This window comes from Ammospiza caudacuta, chromosome 5 (assembly GCF_027887145.1).
Source record: "Ammospiza caudacuta isolate bAmmCau1 chromosome 5, bAmmCau1.pri, whole genome shotgun sequence".
NCBI classification, from domain to species: Eukaryota; Metazoa; Chordata; class Aves; order Passeriformes; family Passerellidae; genus Ammospiza; species Ammospiza caudacuta.
In genome coordinates, this window is record NC_080597.1 from 8100011 (window position 1) to 8120041 (window position 20031).

Genomic DNA, 20031 nt, shown 5'->3' on the forward strand with positions numbered 1-20031 from the left:
GGAGGCACCGCTGACCCGCCCGTGCCCAGCTCTGTGCCTTGGAACCCCTGCACTATTGTTGCTGGTGAGGAAAAGCCGTAACTCAAGCCTTTCCATCTCTCAAAAGAAGTTCTTTCCCTCTTTGATTCATTTTTCCCTCCTGGAAACAAATATTTCCTGTCAGCAGAGCTCACAGTCTCTTCCCATTTTTAAGGGGAATCTTCTTACACTTTTGGCTTGATACATATCATAAAAATCAACATAGTTTTAGTCTTAATGTGAGAAACGTCATGAAGAGACTGAGAAGCTGAAGAGAAACCAAATGTGAACATCATGGAAAGTGGGGAGTTATACTGCCAGAATGTTTGCTCTTCTATCTTCTTTCAGGAAAGGCTCTTGAAATAAATTTTCCTTGTGAGACAAAACAGTGGGATGAAAATAGATAAGCACAATGAAGAAAAAAATAATTAAAGCACATTAAAAATTATATTGTATTGTCTCTATCAGAGTTTCCCCTTTACATCCATCTTGCCTACTCTGGGGCAGTTTCCAGTTCTGTTTGAAAAAGCTACTGCTGAAATGAGTCAGATCACACCTTCCCTTACACCCACATCCACTCAGGCTGGCTGTAACACGTTTAGAACTATCTCTGTTCTTATACTGCTCTATAAAGGACAGTCAGGTCCCTCCACCCAGAGGTTTTAGAAACCCAGAACTCCAGCCAAGAAAGCAAGCTGGCTACAGCTTCTCCTATGTGCAGCCAGGGCTGGCAATTTGCAAACATGGGCTGATGCACTATTCCCTAATTACCACCAGAGATTTAAAAGAATCAAGGAGTTTTGTTTTTATTTTCAGTTTAAAACCATGGCCAGAATGGCCATCTCAAGGGTGTATTCTGAGGTGGAAAGTGGCAGAAGATCACAGGTGGGGTGAGTGGCTGCATGTTGGAGGAGGACATTGCTCCATGGGTAGTGATGCTGCCTCAATCCAATCCAATCCAATCCAATCCAATCCAATCCAATCCAATCCGATTAAAGTTATTCTTTGGCAGTATATTTCAAAAGTTATGCAGGACAATAAATACAGCTGTGGTTATAAGATCAACACAAATGCCAAGTGAAAAATGGACAATTTTCCCCATTTTTGTTGTGATAGGACACGGAACAAGGCAATAATTTCTATGGGAACAGGGTAGATAAAACGGGGCAGAGTTGACATTAGTTTGGCTTTGCTCAATCTTCTCTCTTCCTGACTGTTTCTATAAAATACAAAAATACAAAACTTCACCTTTAAACCTGTGATTTAGTTCTTTTTTCCTGTTCCCTTCAGGCTGCCCTTCCCTTTACTGGGCCTCAAGTACCACTTCCCTTTCCCCCCACCCCCTGCCCTCCTTGTAGTGCTGGAACAAATATATTCTGCATCAGGATATGGGGTATGTTTGAAAAGAAAACAAAATTTGAAGTTTTTGCAGTTCAGGGCATGACAGATCATTAATAATCCTTAATATGCAAGCTTTCCATCTGCTATTCTTGCTCTGAGGTCAGCTGGTCCAAGGAAAGCAGGAAGGAAATAGGAAGCTTCAGTGAACATGAACAAAAAGCCTTCTATAAGCCTGCAATGTATATGTGAACCCCAAGCTGCTATTCCCTGGAAAATCCAAAGTTCATTCTGCCCATATTTCTATTCCTACTAGTAAATTCCTCTGTTGGAAGGAAAGGCACCAGGATGAGCTCATCCATGGAACATCCTCAGATGAAGGTGCAGCCTCAAGTGCTTTTGTTCTCCTGGTCCAGGACAAAACAAAGAGATGTGCAGTCAACAACCATGTGAAGTTTAACAAGGGCAAGTGCCAGTCATATTTCAGAGTGACTGGCCATGCCTTAATTTTACATTAATCTTTCACAAGACATCTTTGTGTTCTGTTGTAGGACCCTCTGGTGCCTACTTGGGCTGTTCCTGCAAAAGGCAGAGAGATTTATTGTTAATACAAGAAGTGCCACTAGGGATTTTTCTTGTGTATCCACTCAGATCAGCATTAGTACTTGTTGTATCAGCAAGCTGAGGTTTAAAACTTGCTGATTGCATGGCCACAGTGTTCCTTGCTCCAACAAGTAAGCAGGAAGCAGAAATACTAGAAAAAAGCCTTCAGTCAAACCCAAATATTTTACTTGCCTGTTGCTTACCTTTGCTCCAGCTCTCAGGAAATGATATTCATGAAATAAATCCAGTATTTCTCCAAAACCAGGCTGATGAGTCATACAAGGCATCCTTGGTTCTTCTCACAGAATCACACAGTTTTCTGTTCAAATATGACATGAAATGAACAACACCCACACGCTGAGATGTCCAAGGCAAAAAAGGCGTTTATTTCTGGACCTCGATATTTATAGAATTCCAAAAGTGACAATGGATTGGAGGATGAAATTGCCACCTCTCCAACCAACAGTTCATCAATTTTCTCTTCTTCCAGAAAGGAATGCAAATCAGAAGACTTAAAAGAACTTTAAAAGAACAGAGTGACAGTCTTCCCCTTCTTAGGCTGCCCAGGGGTGAGCAGGATGCTGATGCTGCTCCCAGCTCCTGTGTGAGTGGCAGAAAGGCAGCAGGCAGCAGGGAGGTGAATTGCAGGCAGGCACAGAGGGGAACAGCTCCATTCCCCTGTGCTCAGGCACTTGTCTGAACGTGGATTTACTGCCTGGGACTTTGCTGCTGCACGGGCTCATAATCTGGAACAAGCTCAGGGTTAAAAGTTCACAGCTGGGGTGTTGCAGTACGAGTGAAGGGTGAGAACCAGGCACAAACCATTAGAGCTGATGCTGTGCTTGTCTGTTATCTGAATCAGGGATATTCTTGCCAGGGGTGGTGCAAACTCCAGCATTGAGTCAGGAATTCTGGTGCTGTGCATGAAATCTCACACAGCAGGTTGTGGGATGGAGTTAGGAGACATTCTGGGCTTGCAGCTACTGCAATCCTTCCTAGTCAGCCCTCAAGAAGGTTTCTCCTGTGTCCCATGTCTTGCTCCACTGGGTACCTGCTGCAGCCAAAGTAGAAAACTTTTCACTGTACAAAATGCAGAGATGATGCATCTTCCTGCCTGGGGAGGTGGAAGTGATGGGTTCCAAAAAGATCTTGCTGAAATCAGCAGCTTCACTGACTGATATTATCTCTATGCTGACTTTTAAGCTAATCTCCCCCTCATCTTTCCACCCCAGAGTCCTTTTAGCAGACCCGTGTCAAACATGGCTCTTTTCTCTTAGGGGAAGCTCAGATGCTTCCCAACCAAAGCTGGCATGCTGAAAGAGAAACCAACCAAATTCATCCCTGGTTATTGGAGGGAGATAAATTTCAGAAGTCTAAAACCCAATGTGGAACTTTCTGTCTTGCCACTGCAGTTGTCCTGCCTCAAATATTAATTACACACAGCACTGCAATGGAAACTTTGGACTATGCTTATGGTATCTTTCTTATTTGAACTTGGATTTTCTTGAATGACAGCACAAGGACAGCCCAGCTCCCTACCACCTCAAGCCTTAAAACACAATACACAGAGCTCCATTATTAAGCTTAAAACTTCCCAATATCTCACTAAATATATTTTTCTGCAGCTTGGAGAGTTATTCTAGACAAGTGTTAATACACAGACCATTGTTCTATTTGTCTTTACTTTTCTACTTTTTACATACTTTTTCTGCTGACCAATCTTATGGCTAAAGCTTAGCTCTAAGCACAGTTCTGCTGTCTCTGAAGCCTGCCTTTTGCAGCTTTCTAAAAACCCTCAAATTTTATAGATTCCCACAACATCTACACCCCATCCCACATCCCTTCAGCCCCAGCTCCCTCCTGGTTTGCTCCATCTGTACACCAGTTTGGAAGAGTGGGGCTTCCTTTGTTAGACTTCCACTGTGGCCAGGCCAGGGTAGCTGTTGCTGAACCCTCCCAGTTCTCAAAGAAACCCAAGGGCTGCTGAACACCAGAGGTCTGTGCTGTGATGAGGACCTGAGTACACAAAGACCTAAATTTAGTCATGAAAGATGACCCAAACCTTGCATGTTTAAACCCCAAACATTGAAGGTTTAAACTCCAAGCCTGAAACCCAGGCTGGATATTTAACAGAGCACAAAATATCTCCTAGATCCTAGGTCCTGCCTGAAAATGGATTTCTGTCCCCCCAGGAACTGCAGGTGCTCTGTTGTGCCTTAGCATGAAGCAATGTGTGAGAGTTCTAGCAAGGGCAGAGTTCAGGGCTGAGGTCACCCCTCTGCTCTCAATTAAGGCAATTAGGAAAGACAATATCCCATTTTTGAGTGCTAGGGCCTGTCATGTTGGACACAGTGTCTGCATTCAATTAAAGAACACAAATTGGCCCTTAGTGCCAGAAGGAAAACCAAAATGAGGGCAAGTTTGATGGACCAAAATAAAATGTGAGACAGGAAAGATTTCTCACCCCCACAAAAATGTTTGGAATACACACTGGAAAGAAACTTCAAGAAATTAGTGGAAATGCTTTGAAAGGGGTGTGACTCACCATCACTTTGAAGGCTAAGTTTTCTTTTTGCCTTCTGCCTTTGGAAAAGGTTTTAAGATTCAGAAAGTGTATTTTGCTCTAAGTGTGGGGGCCTGGGGTAACTTTCCTTTCCCCTCAGCACCCCAGCACCTTGTGTTTTGTACTTCAGCTTTGGGGAAAGGTTGAGGCTGCCACCTCCTCTCCTGCTTGGACAGAGCACAGGAAAATGCAGACCCGAGTGGAATCACTCACCAGGGCTCTCACACAAGGAAAAGGAGCAGGAAACCTGCAGAACATCCACACTGCCAGCATTAAATACTAGGGGTGTTCAAAAACAGGGGTGGAAGGGGTCATACTTTACATACAGGTAGTAGCTGAAGCAAAGCAAGGATGAAACTGGAAACAACTCTGGGAACAACTCTGGTGTTAATACCATGCATGTGAGCTCCAAGTTTATTCATGAGGATTCAGTAGGGACATTATCAAGCATCTCATCCTTAAAGAAAGTCAGCTAATTACCTTCTGGCCTCAGGGTCCCTCCTTCTAGCAGCCCAAGGATGGGTGAAGATTGGTGCTCTCACAGCTATCACAGAGCTGAGCATTTTGCTGTAGCTGTTCCCAAGAAGGATGGGATGTCAGCTTCTTGTGCACATTCTGAAATGAAAATCTACATAAAACCAAAAATCCACCATCTATGCTCTTTTCTGAAAGAAAAATGCAATAAAAACAGTGGAGATGGCTGAGATACACACACACACACATATATATATGATATAAAATACATTCAAACCCCACAAAGAAGTAAAAGATGATAAGTTCAGATCACTGAACTTATTATGTCTGGAAGGAACCAAAGCAGAAGTCATTAACTATAAAACAGTAGCAATGCAGAAGGAAGAGAAAGAACATTGAGAGGAACATTCTTCTCTTGATGCTGCACATGAAATTCAATTCCTTCCAAGGACTTTCAGACTTACAAGAAGCAAAGTACTTTTGGACATAGGGGAGGGATCTTAAAATTTAAAAGAATCTTTGCTTGCAGTGCTTTTTGCTTTTCACCAACTCTTCCATGTCACAAAATAACACAGGAATAGGACTGGCCGGGGATAATTTCAAATATTAAGTGGTCTCACACAACTGTGCAATAGTGAAGATCATCTGCCAAAAACAAAGCCAAAAAAAGCTCACCCTAAATCCTTTTCTCGGGAACAATCTTTTTAGTGACTTACAGCTGGCTTCCAGGGCATGCTGGAGATTAAATCCACCAAGAAATCCACCAAGAAATCACCAAGTACCTGCTGACAGCAACTGCAGTTAATTCTGCACAATGACAAGTGCCAGCTCCACTGGAAAAAGATGTTGGAGAAATCCCACATTAAATCATGGATCTGAATTGCCAAGCCCTCCCAGCTCTACAGGTGCTTTGCCCATTATCTTTTACACTCATGGAAAGACAGAATTTTTATTACCAACATAAAATTAACTCAAAGAAATTAACAACTGGGACATGATGGTTACATCTCTTGTTCTTTTTGTCCTCATTTTGGAGCCATGTAAAGCTGAAGGACAATACAAACATTAAATGAGAAGAGGAAAGAAATTCCCATGTGGCCAAAGGAGCCAGGTATCCTAAACAACAGAACTCTCATTTCTTCCTTTCCCACCTGTTCCCACGTGCCCTGTGCTGACAGAGACCTGCAGCTCTTCCTTACCTGCTGCCATTTGCTAAAATCTGTCCCTCTAGCTTTATGACAAGCCCATGCTTCTAACTTTTTACTCCTAAGCATTTTTTGGACCTTTTTAGGAGTCACAGAGATGCCAGTGAAGGAGACAATTGGTAACCCTTCCCTTCCCTTTTCAAAATTTGAGGAAATCTTCCACTACTGAAGTTGCAACACAGAGTAGAGAGGACCTGTGGCCACTTGCCATCACACTGGAAGGTAAGAGAGAGAAGTGCTTTTTTTCAAGTCCATCAGCCTTCTTTATTAGTGCTGCTGGTTGGTGGAACAGTTTTCTATTAGAAGCATCTGAAATTGGGTTTTCTTCCATCAAATAATGAATCCCTCACAGCTGTGCTTCAGAAGACCAGCCCACATTAGGCCATCTGCACAGCAATACTGCAGCCACAGGGTTTCTTAAAACATTTGCAGCATGGAAAGAATGCAGTGGCATTTAGGGGGGAATCACTCTGTATCAAACAGAGCATTCCCAAAAACCACAAAGTTAGGAAAAATGGATATAAACACCAATAGATTTATATTTTTTAAGCATCTATTGCCTCATGAGCCATTTAAATAAAAAAATCCTCTCCAAACTCTTCTCCTGTCCACAGTGGGTGTCATGTTCTGGTAATTTCTTCCCTGACTTTTCAGCACAGGATGTGTTTATCTAAAATCTGGCTGAGCGTCAGGACTCCCCTGCTGCTCCCTCTGCACAGGAAGCAGAGTCAGTGCCAGCAGCACTCCCAGGGGTGTGATTCCAGAGCCAGGACAAAGGCTCTGTGCTAAGGAAGGAGCCACAAAAGCTCAGGGAATGCCCTTGGAGGCCAAGGTCTGGTGCTCCTTAGAGAGGCAGGGGGGTGTAAGGAAAGAGGCTGAACACAGGTGCAGCTCACAGGGGAATTTTGGGAGAGGGAAGGGCTTCCTGAGGTGTCTCACATCATTCCCAATGCCATCTCCTCTTCCAGCTTGCCTGCTCCCCTCTGGCTGGCCCCAAGCTCTGGCAGCTGGTCACCCTTGTCCCCTCACTGTCATTACACAACAAATTACAACTGCACAGACACTCAATGTAGAAAATGAAGAAAAAAATAAAGGAAGGGCTCTTGAGCCTTTTGCAGCCCAGTAGCAATTCCCAAGTGGCATTTTTAGAGAAAAACACAGCACCCTGCAGCTCCAAACTAATGGTTGTTTTCCAAGGTGAAATCAATGTAACACATTGAAACAAAGCAGGCACAGCACCCTGGCTGAGGGTGAACAGGAGGTGTTTTTACACTGCTCTGTGAGATTGATAAATGCACACCCTGACTTACTGATGTGGGAAGTGGGTGACTTGTCCAGGCCTCCATGCAGAAAAACTGGAGCTGCAAAAGAATCTCAGTACAGTCAGATACAAACTAATACAAAACCATGTGATTTTTTCCAAGACCAGTGGATGCAAGTGGAGTGGAGAATTCCACTCCAGAACTGGTTCTTCTCCAATTACTTGTTACAGCAACAGGATGAGGGGTTGGGGGAATTTCTTTTACATTTTGAAGTTAAATGCTTCTCTCTTGCTGAACATTTCAACAGAAATTTCAAGAATCAGCAGTGTCCAAAATGGTCACCTGGCACCTGATAAAGATTCATTTGGTAAAACAATCTGGTTGTTATTATCCTGTGAACCAATCTCAGGGATCAATAACTGAGACTTTAAGCTTTAAAAGATCATCACTTGCACTTCAAACCCATGTGTCTGCAGAGCCTTCTACAGCATTAGAAAACTCAGCCCATTCTGACTTTTATGGAAAGCAAAGACACACATTGTACGTTTAATTACCAGTCCTCCAGATGCTGAAATAAAATGAAACATAATTCTCCTTTTTCACTCTTAGTTTTATTATAAAAATCAACATTTCATTTGTTACAACTCAGTTTATAGTAATAATTGGAAAGGATTTTTGTACAAGGTTTATATACACCGTACAAGTAAAGCACTTTATTTTACAAAAAAAAAAAAAAAAAAAGTTAGTGAATGAGTGAATAGGGCTGGCCAAATGTTGGCCATTATAATATAAATACATCCTTGCAAAGCACCATCGTACTGAAGTTGATGAACAAGAGACACCAGCTGGCTTTAAGACAAAGACAAACAGTGATTAAAGCTTACCAAAAAAAAAAAAAAAAAAAAAAAACAAACAAAACAAACCAAAAACAAAACAAAGAGTTAAAATCTGAAAGCAGCACCAGATCCTTCACTTGCAAACAAGGCTAGCTCAGCTTAAGCCTGGTGGTATCCTCTTTGCAAAAATCCATTTTTCCACTGACTCTCCCTGGATGGTTTAAGGCTGCAGCCATTTTAATCAGGGCTTCAGAGCTGCCCCTGGTTCATTCAAAGAGGGGAACACAGGGTCTCCAAGAGTTTGTAACAACTAGGACAATCCTGAATAAAACACCAACATTTTACTCACCCTGCCCTGCACAGATTCACAGGTGTGAATCACCAGTCCCTATAAATGCTACAAATCCCTTCCCTTTTTAAAGATGGAAAAGAAAGGAAATTTTGGATCACTACTGTATTTTGACTTCTTTTAAAAAAATAAATCTACTGTTTTGTAGCCCTTTTCAAGCTATTAGTTCATTCCTAACTTATTGGCAACATTTATCTGTCACCAGCTGTCAAGTTAAATGTTAATTTTCAAGCCATACCAACACCAAAATGCAATTTAAAAAAATCTCATTGCTAAGAAAGCAATTTCTGAATAGCAATGCTTAAATTATTTTTGCACTCAATGAGCCAGTTATTTTTCTGCTGCAGAACTAATCACAGTACAGGTTCAGAAGCAGATTCTGTCACTAACAGTACTGTGTAACAAACATGCTCAAAGCAAAAAGGTCAGGAAAACAAAGTGATTGATTTCTTCTTAAGAGGTATTTTGAAGAAGTCATCTGATCCAACAGCACGTGTGATCAGGGAGTTCTGTAGCTCAAGCAGTTCCCTCCAGAGTGGTCCTAATTAATTAATTAATTAATCTGACATTTGCCAAGTAATTAGGAATGGAAATAATATTCAAGACAGTGGCCTTTTCTTCATCTTAGCACAGGTTTAACTACTTTAAAGCTTAAAGTGTGTTTAGGACTTACCAATGAAGCCATCTCTAGTGAATAAATAGAGAAGCAATGCAGAGCTGGAGACCACAGCACCATCAAGGCCCATTAGTGTAATAAATAGGAATTTCAGGGATTTTCCATGTGCACCCTCACTTGCAGCTGACTGCAGCACCTGCCATGCCAAGCAGTTTGGGAGCAATTTTCATAATAATTACTCTAGGGCTGAAGCAGACTGCTTTTCATGTCCTACAAAACACAGAGGAGCTTTACTCATCTGCAAAATGGACTCCAAAAGTAGGGGAGCAGTGTAAGAAATGTGCTTCTTCTCTGCAGGCCCGACAGAGGATTAAGGATTCAGGTGTTCTGCTGTAAACCTGGCCAAAAGGAGCCCAGGGCAGGTGAGACACAGCAGGACAGCACTCTGGCAGTCAGGGAGGCTGAATCCATGCACAAGAGAAAATGACCAGCTTTGGGTTAAGTGCCTGGTACAAAGATTTGGGTACCTGCACATGGGGAGGGAAATGCTGTGGCAGAAATACGGAATTTACAGCACAGAAAGTTCCAACTCACAGCAAAGTGAATCCTTTGATATCAAATTATGTATTCTGCATTACTGTAAATATTTAATTTAATGTATGTACACAGGTTGCATTAATTTATACTCATGGAAAGCATCCTTTATTTCAAATGCAGATGCCACGTGCATGTTCCATTTATCTCATCCAAGTTATTTCCTAACAAATACCTTGGTATCCAAAAGCAGTAGCCATGAACTGCATGCACCATGACATGCCAGGTATACCTTTAAAAGGTAGACTTAGCTCTCATTAATGCTGCCATTTAAACATGCAAAGTTGGTTTTCAACAAATGATGCTGTAATTTGTTGATTATGCTGTAATTATGCAGTCTTGTTTTGTTTTTTAGCTACAACAGACTGGGCATGCCAGCTGTTCCCATTACCAGCCAGCTCAGAACTGCCCAGTATCTAGAGAGGAAAAAGCACAAAAGGTCCCTGTGTTAATGCCCTACTGAACCTGATGCTGTAGGATAAGGAGCTTTATGCTTAACTGGCAGGACAAGGAGCAATTTCCAGTGCCATCATGCTACAAACCCACTTCAGCAATGTCCTGGATGGGCATATCTGTGTTATCTATGGTCCCAATACCTCAGTCAGCTGGAGAAGGAGAAAAGATGATCCTCACTGAGGGAAGGAGAGGATATGAATCACAACTGGCTCAGTGCCAAAGGGCAACAAAGAGAAAATGTTCAGTCTCAGCATTTATCCATTGATAAAGTGTCAGGTGTGGGCATCAATGCTTTTGTAATTTGGAGATCTGCTCAAGAGGAGCTTCACAGATCAGCACCTATTTCAAAAATTTACTCCAGATTTACTGAGAAAATACATGTATTTACAAAATCATATCACAGCTTCCTGCTCAGAAGAGGACCAGCCTGTTCTCTATGCTGGGCATTTTCAGACAATGGAAAACCCCAGCCTGTCCCTTCCCCTCTCATGAACCTCCCAGAGGCACCCAAAATATTTGATGTACAAATTGAAACATCTGTATCAGAAAAACCTGATCAAATCCTACATGGAATTCTATGGCAACGCCACTGACTTCAGTTGGGATATGTGGATGTGAACCAGCACAGGAGGCAGCAGGATCCATATGCAGAGAATGTCTTTCTTTTAAACAAATCCTTGCTTATAATTAGCACAGATTTACCTGCAGGAAGCTCCCTCCAAGGGGATGCCTCAGTGAGCTGCACCAGAAAGAGGATACCACTCCTTAAGCTCAACCATCCTGGACTTTTTAAAAAAGAAATTGGCACACTGAGAAAAAAGCATTTTGCAAGAAGAGACCATTGCCATTGCAGTACAAGCACTTGGACTGAGATACAACAATACAATATTCTTCTGAGTTCATTAGTGCAAGTTTCCACATGTGAACCCCACACGGAATGCTGCACATGAAAAAATGTAAACAACAGAGAAATTCTAATTCTCATTGGTGTGTCAGCCTCACCCCCACCCTGACACACCCACCCTCCCCCCTTCATATAAATGGTTTTCAGTTCCCTTATGGTTCACAACACCCTCCTCAACATCCATCCTGCTGGACAACACAAGGAGGCTTCTCCACCAGCAAGGAAGAGCCAGAAGAACAGCTACCACAATTCCTAGAAACCTAGAACGAAGCTGGGCACAAAACCCCTCAGTACACCATCTTCAGAGACCAACAGCAAGAGCCTGGAGATCATCAGGCTTTTTAAAGGTATTCTGGACTAGAGGAAAAACTCTTTGTTACAGATGGAATCCCAATGAGAGTTTTCCTTGGAGCTGAAACCAAATGAGGATCCAGTGCTCCAGATGAGTGGCAGCTAGCAAGAATAACTTGTCACTAATTTTGTCAACAGTGTCAATTGCAAGCCCATGCCATATTTTCAGATAACTTCTCTTTTAGGTGAAACTGGCTGGGAAGGAAGCAACAGAGAACAATGAAACCCCAAAGGTGCCTCTGGAAAGTTGCTATCCCCATTCCATAGCCAAAGGTGAGGAGGCAGGAGCTGCCAGGACCTTTGATTTGAGAGAGAAGACTCAGAGGGCCAGTCTGTGAAGGCACTGAGCACCCTCATTCTGTGGATGTGATGTCAGAAGAAGGTGCAAATGCAAATGCCATCTAAGACCAGGTATACTGTGTGCTCTACTGCAACGAAACAAATTCAAAGCACTGCACTGGAGTCCAAGAGGAGTTAACAATATCCTAGGCTGCCCCTTAAACCACACAAATAATGTTTTCACTTGATTAATAATCTCCCTGTCAAAACCACCGTGGTGAGGCTGATGGGAGAAGGGGCTAAATATGACAATATACAAAAATAGAGATGTGAATATAAAATGGTTTGGTTAAGAATATCTTAAAATTTGACATTCACAGCTGTTAATACTTAAGTATTAAACTCACACCACGCAAAAGAGGAGGTATGTCAAAATCATACTGAGAAAAACTGGCTTTACCTAACACAAAGAAAACATGAGCAGTTAATACAGCAGGGGAACCCCTTCCAATGATCAAAACATCTATTTTTCTTATGGACAGTTGTTCCACTGAAAGTTAAATGCTTCCTTACTAGGAAAAAATAATATATATATTTATATATATGATTTGTATACTGTGATATCAATATACACTGAAAGTACTGCAAGGATATATTATTCATTTACAGTAAAACTAACAATCCATGGTTAAATTTATAGATTATAAATATGCTGTCTATATTATATGTGGTATAAAAATATTTGACATTTTGTGGGCACTAGGTCAAAATAAGATTTTCTTTTTTAAGGGACTAAAAATCATTCAGGTATATGCATATTACCCTTGTCAATGATGTGAGAATTGTACTGACCTGGTACAAAACAGAGTCCTACCATGCTGGCAAAATGAGGAGGGTAATGTATAGCATGATTAGCATGATAATCACTGCATGACAAGGCTAATTAGGAGAAAACCCGGCATTTACAGCAGCCCAGTTCTAGCAGTACTTTAAATAGAAATATCATGAATTTAAGTGACACAGGCAGGAAGAAAGGATGAAGAAAAGACAAGAAAACCTAACTGGGATTAAAAACCAAATTTTAAGATACGCCCAACAAAAATAACTGAAATTCCAGACGAGGGGGGAAAGCTTTAAACGCTCTCATTTGTTAAATGCATTAAGGAAAAACAGAGGTGCATTAATTTAAAAATGTGTGCAATTGATTTTCTGGATTCACTGCTACGACTGCTGTATTCCTGTAGAAAACAAAGCCCTTTGTGTAAGGTTAATATCTGTCCTGACTGCATTTTCAAGTTTAACTTTAGTTGCTGGCCCTCTGCAGTTAACATAGAGGTTATTTGGCTACTTCCAAGTATCTATGGTATGCTGCTCTGAGACGGACTTCTTTATTATTAATTACTTTAAACATTTTTGGTATTGACAAAACCCACGTATCACCTCACCGGACAAGAAACACATCCCAGTCCTTCCATTTCCTTATGTGCTCAGTCACTTCACTGGATTAAGGCATGTTTTTGTGTTCCATTTGCAAAAATAAAAACTTTTTGTACAAACGTCTGGGTTCTTTTTATACAAAAATTTCATTTCTTCTTATGGCACAAGCAGCAGCTGCTGTTTAAGAAAATATATAAATATCCTTTTTTTTTTTTTTTTTTCTTTTTTTTTTTAAATTCTTCTGTACAAATATCTTCAGTGCTCCTCCCCACATTACCTGTACACGCTCGGCTCCCTCCCCCCGTCCCCGGCGGAGCTTTTTGTATTTACAGCGCGGCGGGCTCGGGGCGGGGGGGCCGCGCCTCAGGACGAGTCGGTGCACGGCGACGGCGGCGGCGGGTACAGGTGGTGCGAGTAGCTGCGCTCGGTGTACGGCGACGGCGGGCAGCTCTCGCAGTTCTCCTCGGCGGACAGGTACTGGCTGCGGGGCGTGGGCGGCGGCGGCACCGGCTCCGAGTCGTAGTTGAGGTCGCTGGTGTAGCCCTTGGCGGCGGGCGGGCGGCGGCTCGGGCCGTAGTCGCTGTCGCACACGTCCGTGCTGCAGGGCGTGGTGGGCGGCGCGAAGTGCCGGTAGCTGTAGGGCCGGTAGCTGTGAGGGGACACGGCGCGGGGAAAAGGGTCAATTTTCCTTTCTCAAGGTGGAAACAGAAAGTGATAAATACAGGGAGACCTCTGCGGTAATGCACGGCATCTCTGTCTAAACTTCCCGGTGTGAAAAATGCGTGTGTTTTATGATTGGCTTTTCGCAAATATTAAAATGAATGTTATATGTGTTGTGTTAGAAAGTAATGCTGTATTAATTCTCTTAAGTACTGTCTTAAATATAGTTTTAGGTTATAAAAAATGTTCAAATAGAAACTATGCTATGTAGGATACTTTTTTTTAAGGAAAGGACTCGCAGCAAGATAGCAGCCACAGGACACCTAAATCTGTCAGAGAAAAAGAATTTATTGCCCTCTTATCAGAAGAAATGAACTTCTTCCCGCCTCGAAGGCGCTGTCAGGATTCAGAGGAAGAAGTTGAGGATGACCAGACAGAATCCTGTATTTGAATGGAATTTATGCATCATGTTATGAGGTGTATGAATATGCAACAGGCTGTTGTTTTTAAGGGTTAATCCTTTGTTAATGTGTGTCCTTTTTCGGGCTCATGCTGCCCAGAAGAAGGTACCCGGATGTCTGTAACTCTTTGTCACTATTGTTTCACATTGTCCTAATTCAATTTGTCCAAATTGTTATTATTCTAATTGTATTACTATTTTTTTTATAACCATTTTGTTACTATTAGACTTTTAAAACTTTAAAAACAAGTGATTGGCGTTTTTCACACCTGCAGAAGTGCTACAGCGTTGGGCTTTACTGGTAGAAAATTGATTTTGTGTTCCAGACTGCTGGGATTGGGCAGTGGGTGTAAGTATTCTGTTATCATGTTTGGGTTCATTTAATCCATAATGCTGTGGGCTTCTCATCCCTGGAGGTGTGCCAGGCCAGCCTGGACAGGACATGGAGTAACCTGGTCTAGTGGAGTAACCCTGTCTAGTGGAAGATGTCCCTGCTCATAGCAGAGGGTGGAACTGGATGGGCTGGTCGTTCCCTCCCAGCCACAGCATTCTGTGATGCCAAGGTCACTGCAGAGCCCAGGTTTGCTGAGTGCTTCCCAATCTCCAGATGTTCCCAGTGACCCTGGCACTGCTCAGAGATGCAAGGAGCACCTGTGAGAGCTTGTGCCTGGGAACAGTCTCTCACACAGCAGGCTCCCTAAGGACTTAGGTAGAAAAATGTAATAGCTGTGTTGCAGTTATGGAGATAATTCTGTTTCCATTACACAGTTTCTGGATACTAACTTCCAAAGCCAGATAGAAGGACTGAAAATTACCTGGTACACACAGAGCACTCAGGACAAGCATTCCTTAAAGAAGTAACTGGGACGAAATTCTCAAAGGCTGCTACCACCAAACATCTTTTAAAATGAGCCCAAGACAGTTTCAAGGAAACAGATTAGAAGGGGAAATGTATGGTAACTACAACTCCCAGCATCACAGTCAGGGGGTGGGAACACCAGGGGATGCAGCTCCTCTATAGTCGAGTCAGAATATTAGGAAAGAACTAAGATCAGAAGCAGCAAGAGCAGTGTTTATTTTTGTGTGAGGGAGCATTTGGAAAATATCAAACCCTCTGCTACATCCCTAATATAATTTATAATACTGAAAGTCACATCAGCTAACCAGCAGATGACCCATGCTGGTGCCTGAATTTGGTTTCTTTCATTAGAAAATTACTTGTAATTTTGAAAGACTTTTCATATGGCTGCGAGGGATCATTATAAACATCTGGTCTGACCTTCTGCACAACAGAGGCCATATTTTCTGCTAATGGAGAAGAGATGTCTGTTCAGCCCCAGAGACCTCATTACCCAGAGCCCCCAAAGGCTCTGTGTTAGGGAGGCACATCTTTCAGACAAACACAGCACTCTCTTCTCACTGACCACATCCACTGGTGATTTGGGAGGGGAACCTTTACACCCTTGGGTAGCAGGGGTCCGTTGCTCTATTTTTGGTAACTTGTTATAAAATCATAACTAACTCCAGCATTCTCACAGGGAAAGTAAGAAAAATACATTCAAACAGAGATAAAATGTGTGCTCATAAATTCTAGTCAAGAGAAAATAAAGCAAAAGGTTAGCAATCTTTTCCAGATATTAACCCTTCATGTGTCAAACTAGAAATTCTGTGCTTTATCTAGACAACAACATTAATGTTACTTATGACTTATTAGCCTTTATATTGCCAACTTTTTCTCAACAGGGTATTTGCTTATAATTTCTGATAATTACCTAACAAATTATTTATAGCAGAAGTCTAAAAAAGGCAGAGTTCACTGCAGGGTAAGTTTTTTTGGCTCAAAATACTCATGGCCCTGCATTTCTTTTGGCATGTAGCTAGTTTTGTGATGAGGAATATACCCCAGGGATGTACCGCTACCCCCTCAGTGTATGATTTACCTCAAACAGTGCTGCACTTCCACACAGGCAGCAGTGCCATGGTACAATTTAAGCACTAGTGCTTGCAGAATTAGGGCCTTTGATTGCAATTCTTATAGAGCAGAGGCTGCCTTTATTCTGCATTTTCTACACTTACTGCTTTGATCCTGACAGAAGCTATTGTAGTAGTAATTACCTGTAGGATCTATGAGTGGATGGGCTGTTTGAAGAATAACCAAATTCCATGGTGTAGTGTGAACGTTCAGTGGCTGGTGATGGTGGTGGGTTCAAAATCTAAGGAGTAAGAAAGGAAAAAAGGCACTTGAAAAAAAAGAAAGATACAAAGGGAACTTGAGAAAACACCAGTTTATAGCTTTTAGTACTGTCTAATAGGAACCTTAAGTAAAGAACTGCATACCTAGCCCTCCCAGCAAACTGGATTTTTTCCTGTTTATTCCCCAGCTCTTAAGCAGACCCTGGAAATGCCATTTGTTGCCTTTCCTGTTAGTTACTACTAAGCTCTTCTCAAAAAACCCTGACTGCTTTGGCCATTTTGACACAGCCAGTGCTGAGAAGTAAAGCTGCAGCAAGCTGTTCAGTTCTGGATTGTCACTAGGGCCACCACGGCCCCAGGCAGACTGGCAGATCTCTGCTCCTGCCAGCTGCAGTCCCCAAGTATTGCTCTGCTCACAACACTTGCAGAGTGCTGGCCAAGGCAAGCATCCCTCCCCTATGCAGGCATGTTCTTACTCCATGTGTCTGGATTAATTTAAAGCTGATTTAAAGCCTGATCAGTTGATTCTCAGAACTGAAAACCAACAACTGGATATTCCAGCCTTCACTGACCAAGCATGGGACTCTTTAACACTCAACAGAAGCTTGGTGAGCTCCATAAAAATTCCCAAACCAAGCACCAGAGATGATAGGAGTGAAGAGACAGGGAGCCCTCTAGGGCTGGCACCAACTGTTACACAGCACTTAGTGCAGCACACCACACATTTGTGATGGAGCTGCAAAACACTTGTTTACTTATTTACCTGTCACTTGTGAGACACATGACACAAAGCTTCATTTTAATTCCTTGAAAGGTCTGTGCAGAATCAACCTTAGTTTTACCTTCAGAGGAACATGGCAGAGCATAATAAAGGAGATCTCTCTGCCAGAGCTGCTCAACATCTACAGGGATTTTTTCATCTCTCCAGACATTCAATCTAATATATTTCTTCCTGGCACTGAGCTCTCTCACAATTTTTTTTTAATTAAGTGAAAATTTCTAGACCATTTTGGAAAAAGACAATCCTTTTCCTTTCAAAATCACTTACTCCATATCCAAACAAGTTTATTAGACTAGAATTCTAAATCAAAACATGAATCTGTCAATTGATTAACCTTTAGAAAGACACTGTCACTTCCCTGAAAGTTATTAAAGGTTTATGAACAACAGAATGACTTACTGGAGGAAAGTAAGTGCCTTTGGTACTTGAAGAGCTGCTGGAGGAGGCTCCTGTAACATGGGCCCTGTCATAGGGTGGGCCACTGCTCCCTCCCATGATGCTGAGGGAGCTGATGACAGATTTACCTCGAGACATACCTGAGGAACAGAGATGTATGTCAGTATTCAATTCTTCCTCAATTCACAGACAAAAGGAAGCTTAAAAAATAATCTGGAGGACAACAGCAGTATGTTGTCCTTGCAAACCCAGAATTAGTTATCTTGGTATTAAAACCAAGTTATGCTCTGAGAGCAGCCTGCTGGATCTCAAAGCCACAAGTTACAGTACATATTTAATCAATTAATATATACAGAAGCAATGCATATAGATGAAGTGCAATGTTGTGGTTAAGTTTTACTTTTTCAACAGCAGTAGCATCATGTGCTTGGACTGGTATTGGAAAATTCATCGTTAAATGAAATAAGCTGAGACCAAAGTTATTGCTGATCATTACAGACTTGGCAAGAAGTCTCACCAGCATACAAACCTAGACTGCAGACCTACCAAGAATGATTACATAATGTTTAAAGTCTCATGAATATAACTCTGTGTAACTTTACCCTGTACTGTTGTGAAACTTTGCTGATGCTACAATAGCCCAAAAAGGGGATTCCTTAGCAGCAAAAGAAGAAAATGCACAGTGTGTGCATTTATTTAAGCTTAGGTTTTGCTAACTACCTAAATGCTTGGGTAAAATAGCAGTTCATTATTGTGAAGAAGGATGGCAACAAGCCTTGGCAGTCCTGGCTTCTCACAGCTTCCAAGAACTGCATCTGGAGCAGACATTTCCTGCACACAGCATCCTCAAGTACAGCTGTGGGGTGCCAGGGACAAGGATCACCCCTTTACTCACCAGGCAGAGAGCCTGACAGGGAGCTTGGGTGAGGCACGTAGCCCAGCGGCACCGAGGGTGGCCCCTGCACCACGTAGTCGTTGGTCATGGTTTCCCCATCGCCCTTCATGCGTGGGCACAGCACCCTCTGGCAGATGAAGTACATTGCTCCCACCACAAAGACTGTAAGGATCACGCCAATGATGGAGCCTATGGTGTTGTTGGGCTGTGGGGCAGGTTCCTCCGTTGTGTCTGAAAGGGAAAAGGAAAATCAGACCATGGAAGTTGAGACCAACATTAGTTTTTCTTGCATCTTTCCACTTTCCTGTTCTGTAGGTAGACAACAACTTTCAAATTAATATATGGGAGGAACAAACAGGCCCTAGGTCTGTTCAAAGACTCTGAGTGTCCATAAGGGCTACCTGCAGCCTCCAAGATGAGCTCCAAACATGCCATGAGGTTTTTTGGACCACAAATGACAGGAAATGAGCAGTAAGCACATGCATGTGCAGGGGGAGTGATGGCCCTGCTCTTGCTTCAGGCTGACAGCAGAGCTTTCCTTTGAACCTGATGAACAAGACCTGCAGCCACATCTCCAGATGACACTCTGTGCGTGTCTTGTGCTTTTCTTGTCACTGAAGATGGCAACAACTGCTTTTCATGTCACCCTCGCCTATCAGGGTAACAGACTGGCGCTCCCTTTTCTCAGCAGTGTAACAATCACTTATGGTGCACCACCTTCACTGTTCAGCAGTGATGAATTTGGGGATTGTTGCTGTTTATTAAGCTACCTAAACTATTCCACATCGGACCCACCCTTCTGGTTATAGATACAGCTGAGCATCAGCCTGAGAAGTGCCACCTTACGAGGAATCTGTACCCAAAACAATTATTCAACAGTCAAAATGAGTGGCTTTCCCTACAAGACCAGTTCTAAGCAACGACAATTCTGGGAGTAACTGACAACCCCCTGCCTGTGCTCATGAATTTGACAAGAAAGGCAGACTTTAAAGTATTTTCTGTTCTAGTCAGTGTTTTACATCTTAAGCATTACTGAAAGTTTTTTTTTCTCTACACATTTTCTTCTCCCTGAACACCAAACCCACACTTGAACCAGCTTGTCACCGTCTACAGAGATAAGTAAACAGACTTCTGATCATAGTGAAAGAGGGATGGTGACAACTGCCATCTTATTCTGGGTGGGCCAATTTTCCATCCTCTGTTGAAAAACTGGAGAACACACAAGCTCTAACAAAGGGAACTAGACAAGCCTGTGATAATGTCACTAGTGACTTGGTAGCATGACAGAACATCTCTTAATACTCCTTCTTAAGATCAAGGGTCCAACTCTGGCTTTGCATTTTCAAATTATCTGTGTGCCA

The 20031-nt window shown here is 42.4% G+C and overlaps 1 protein-coding gene across 1 annotated transcript in view; it reads right to left on the reverse strand.

Moving 5' to 3' along the window:
- Nucleotides 1–8467: 8467 nt before the first annotated feature.
- LRP6 (LDL receptor related protein 6) overlaps nt 8468–20031 on the reverse strand; it is a 115987-nt gene continuing 104423 nt past the window's right edge. Inside the window, exons 20-23 of the mRNA XM_058804948.1 lie at nt 18671–18901; nt 17779–17915; nt 16521–16618; nt 8468–13934 (exon numbers count right to left, since the gene is read on the reverse strand). Of these exons, the coding sequence (XP_058660931.1) occupies nt 13649–13934; nt 16521–16618; nt 17779–17915; nt 18671–18901 (752 nt within the window). The 3' untranslated portion in view covers nt 8468–13648. The remainder of the gene's footprint in view (nt 13935–16520; nt 16619–17778; nt 17916–18670; nt 18902–20031) is intronic.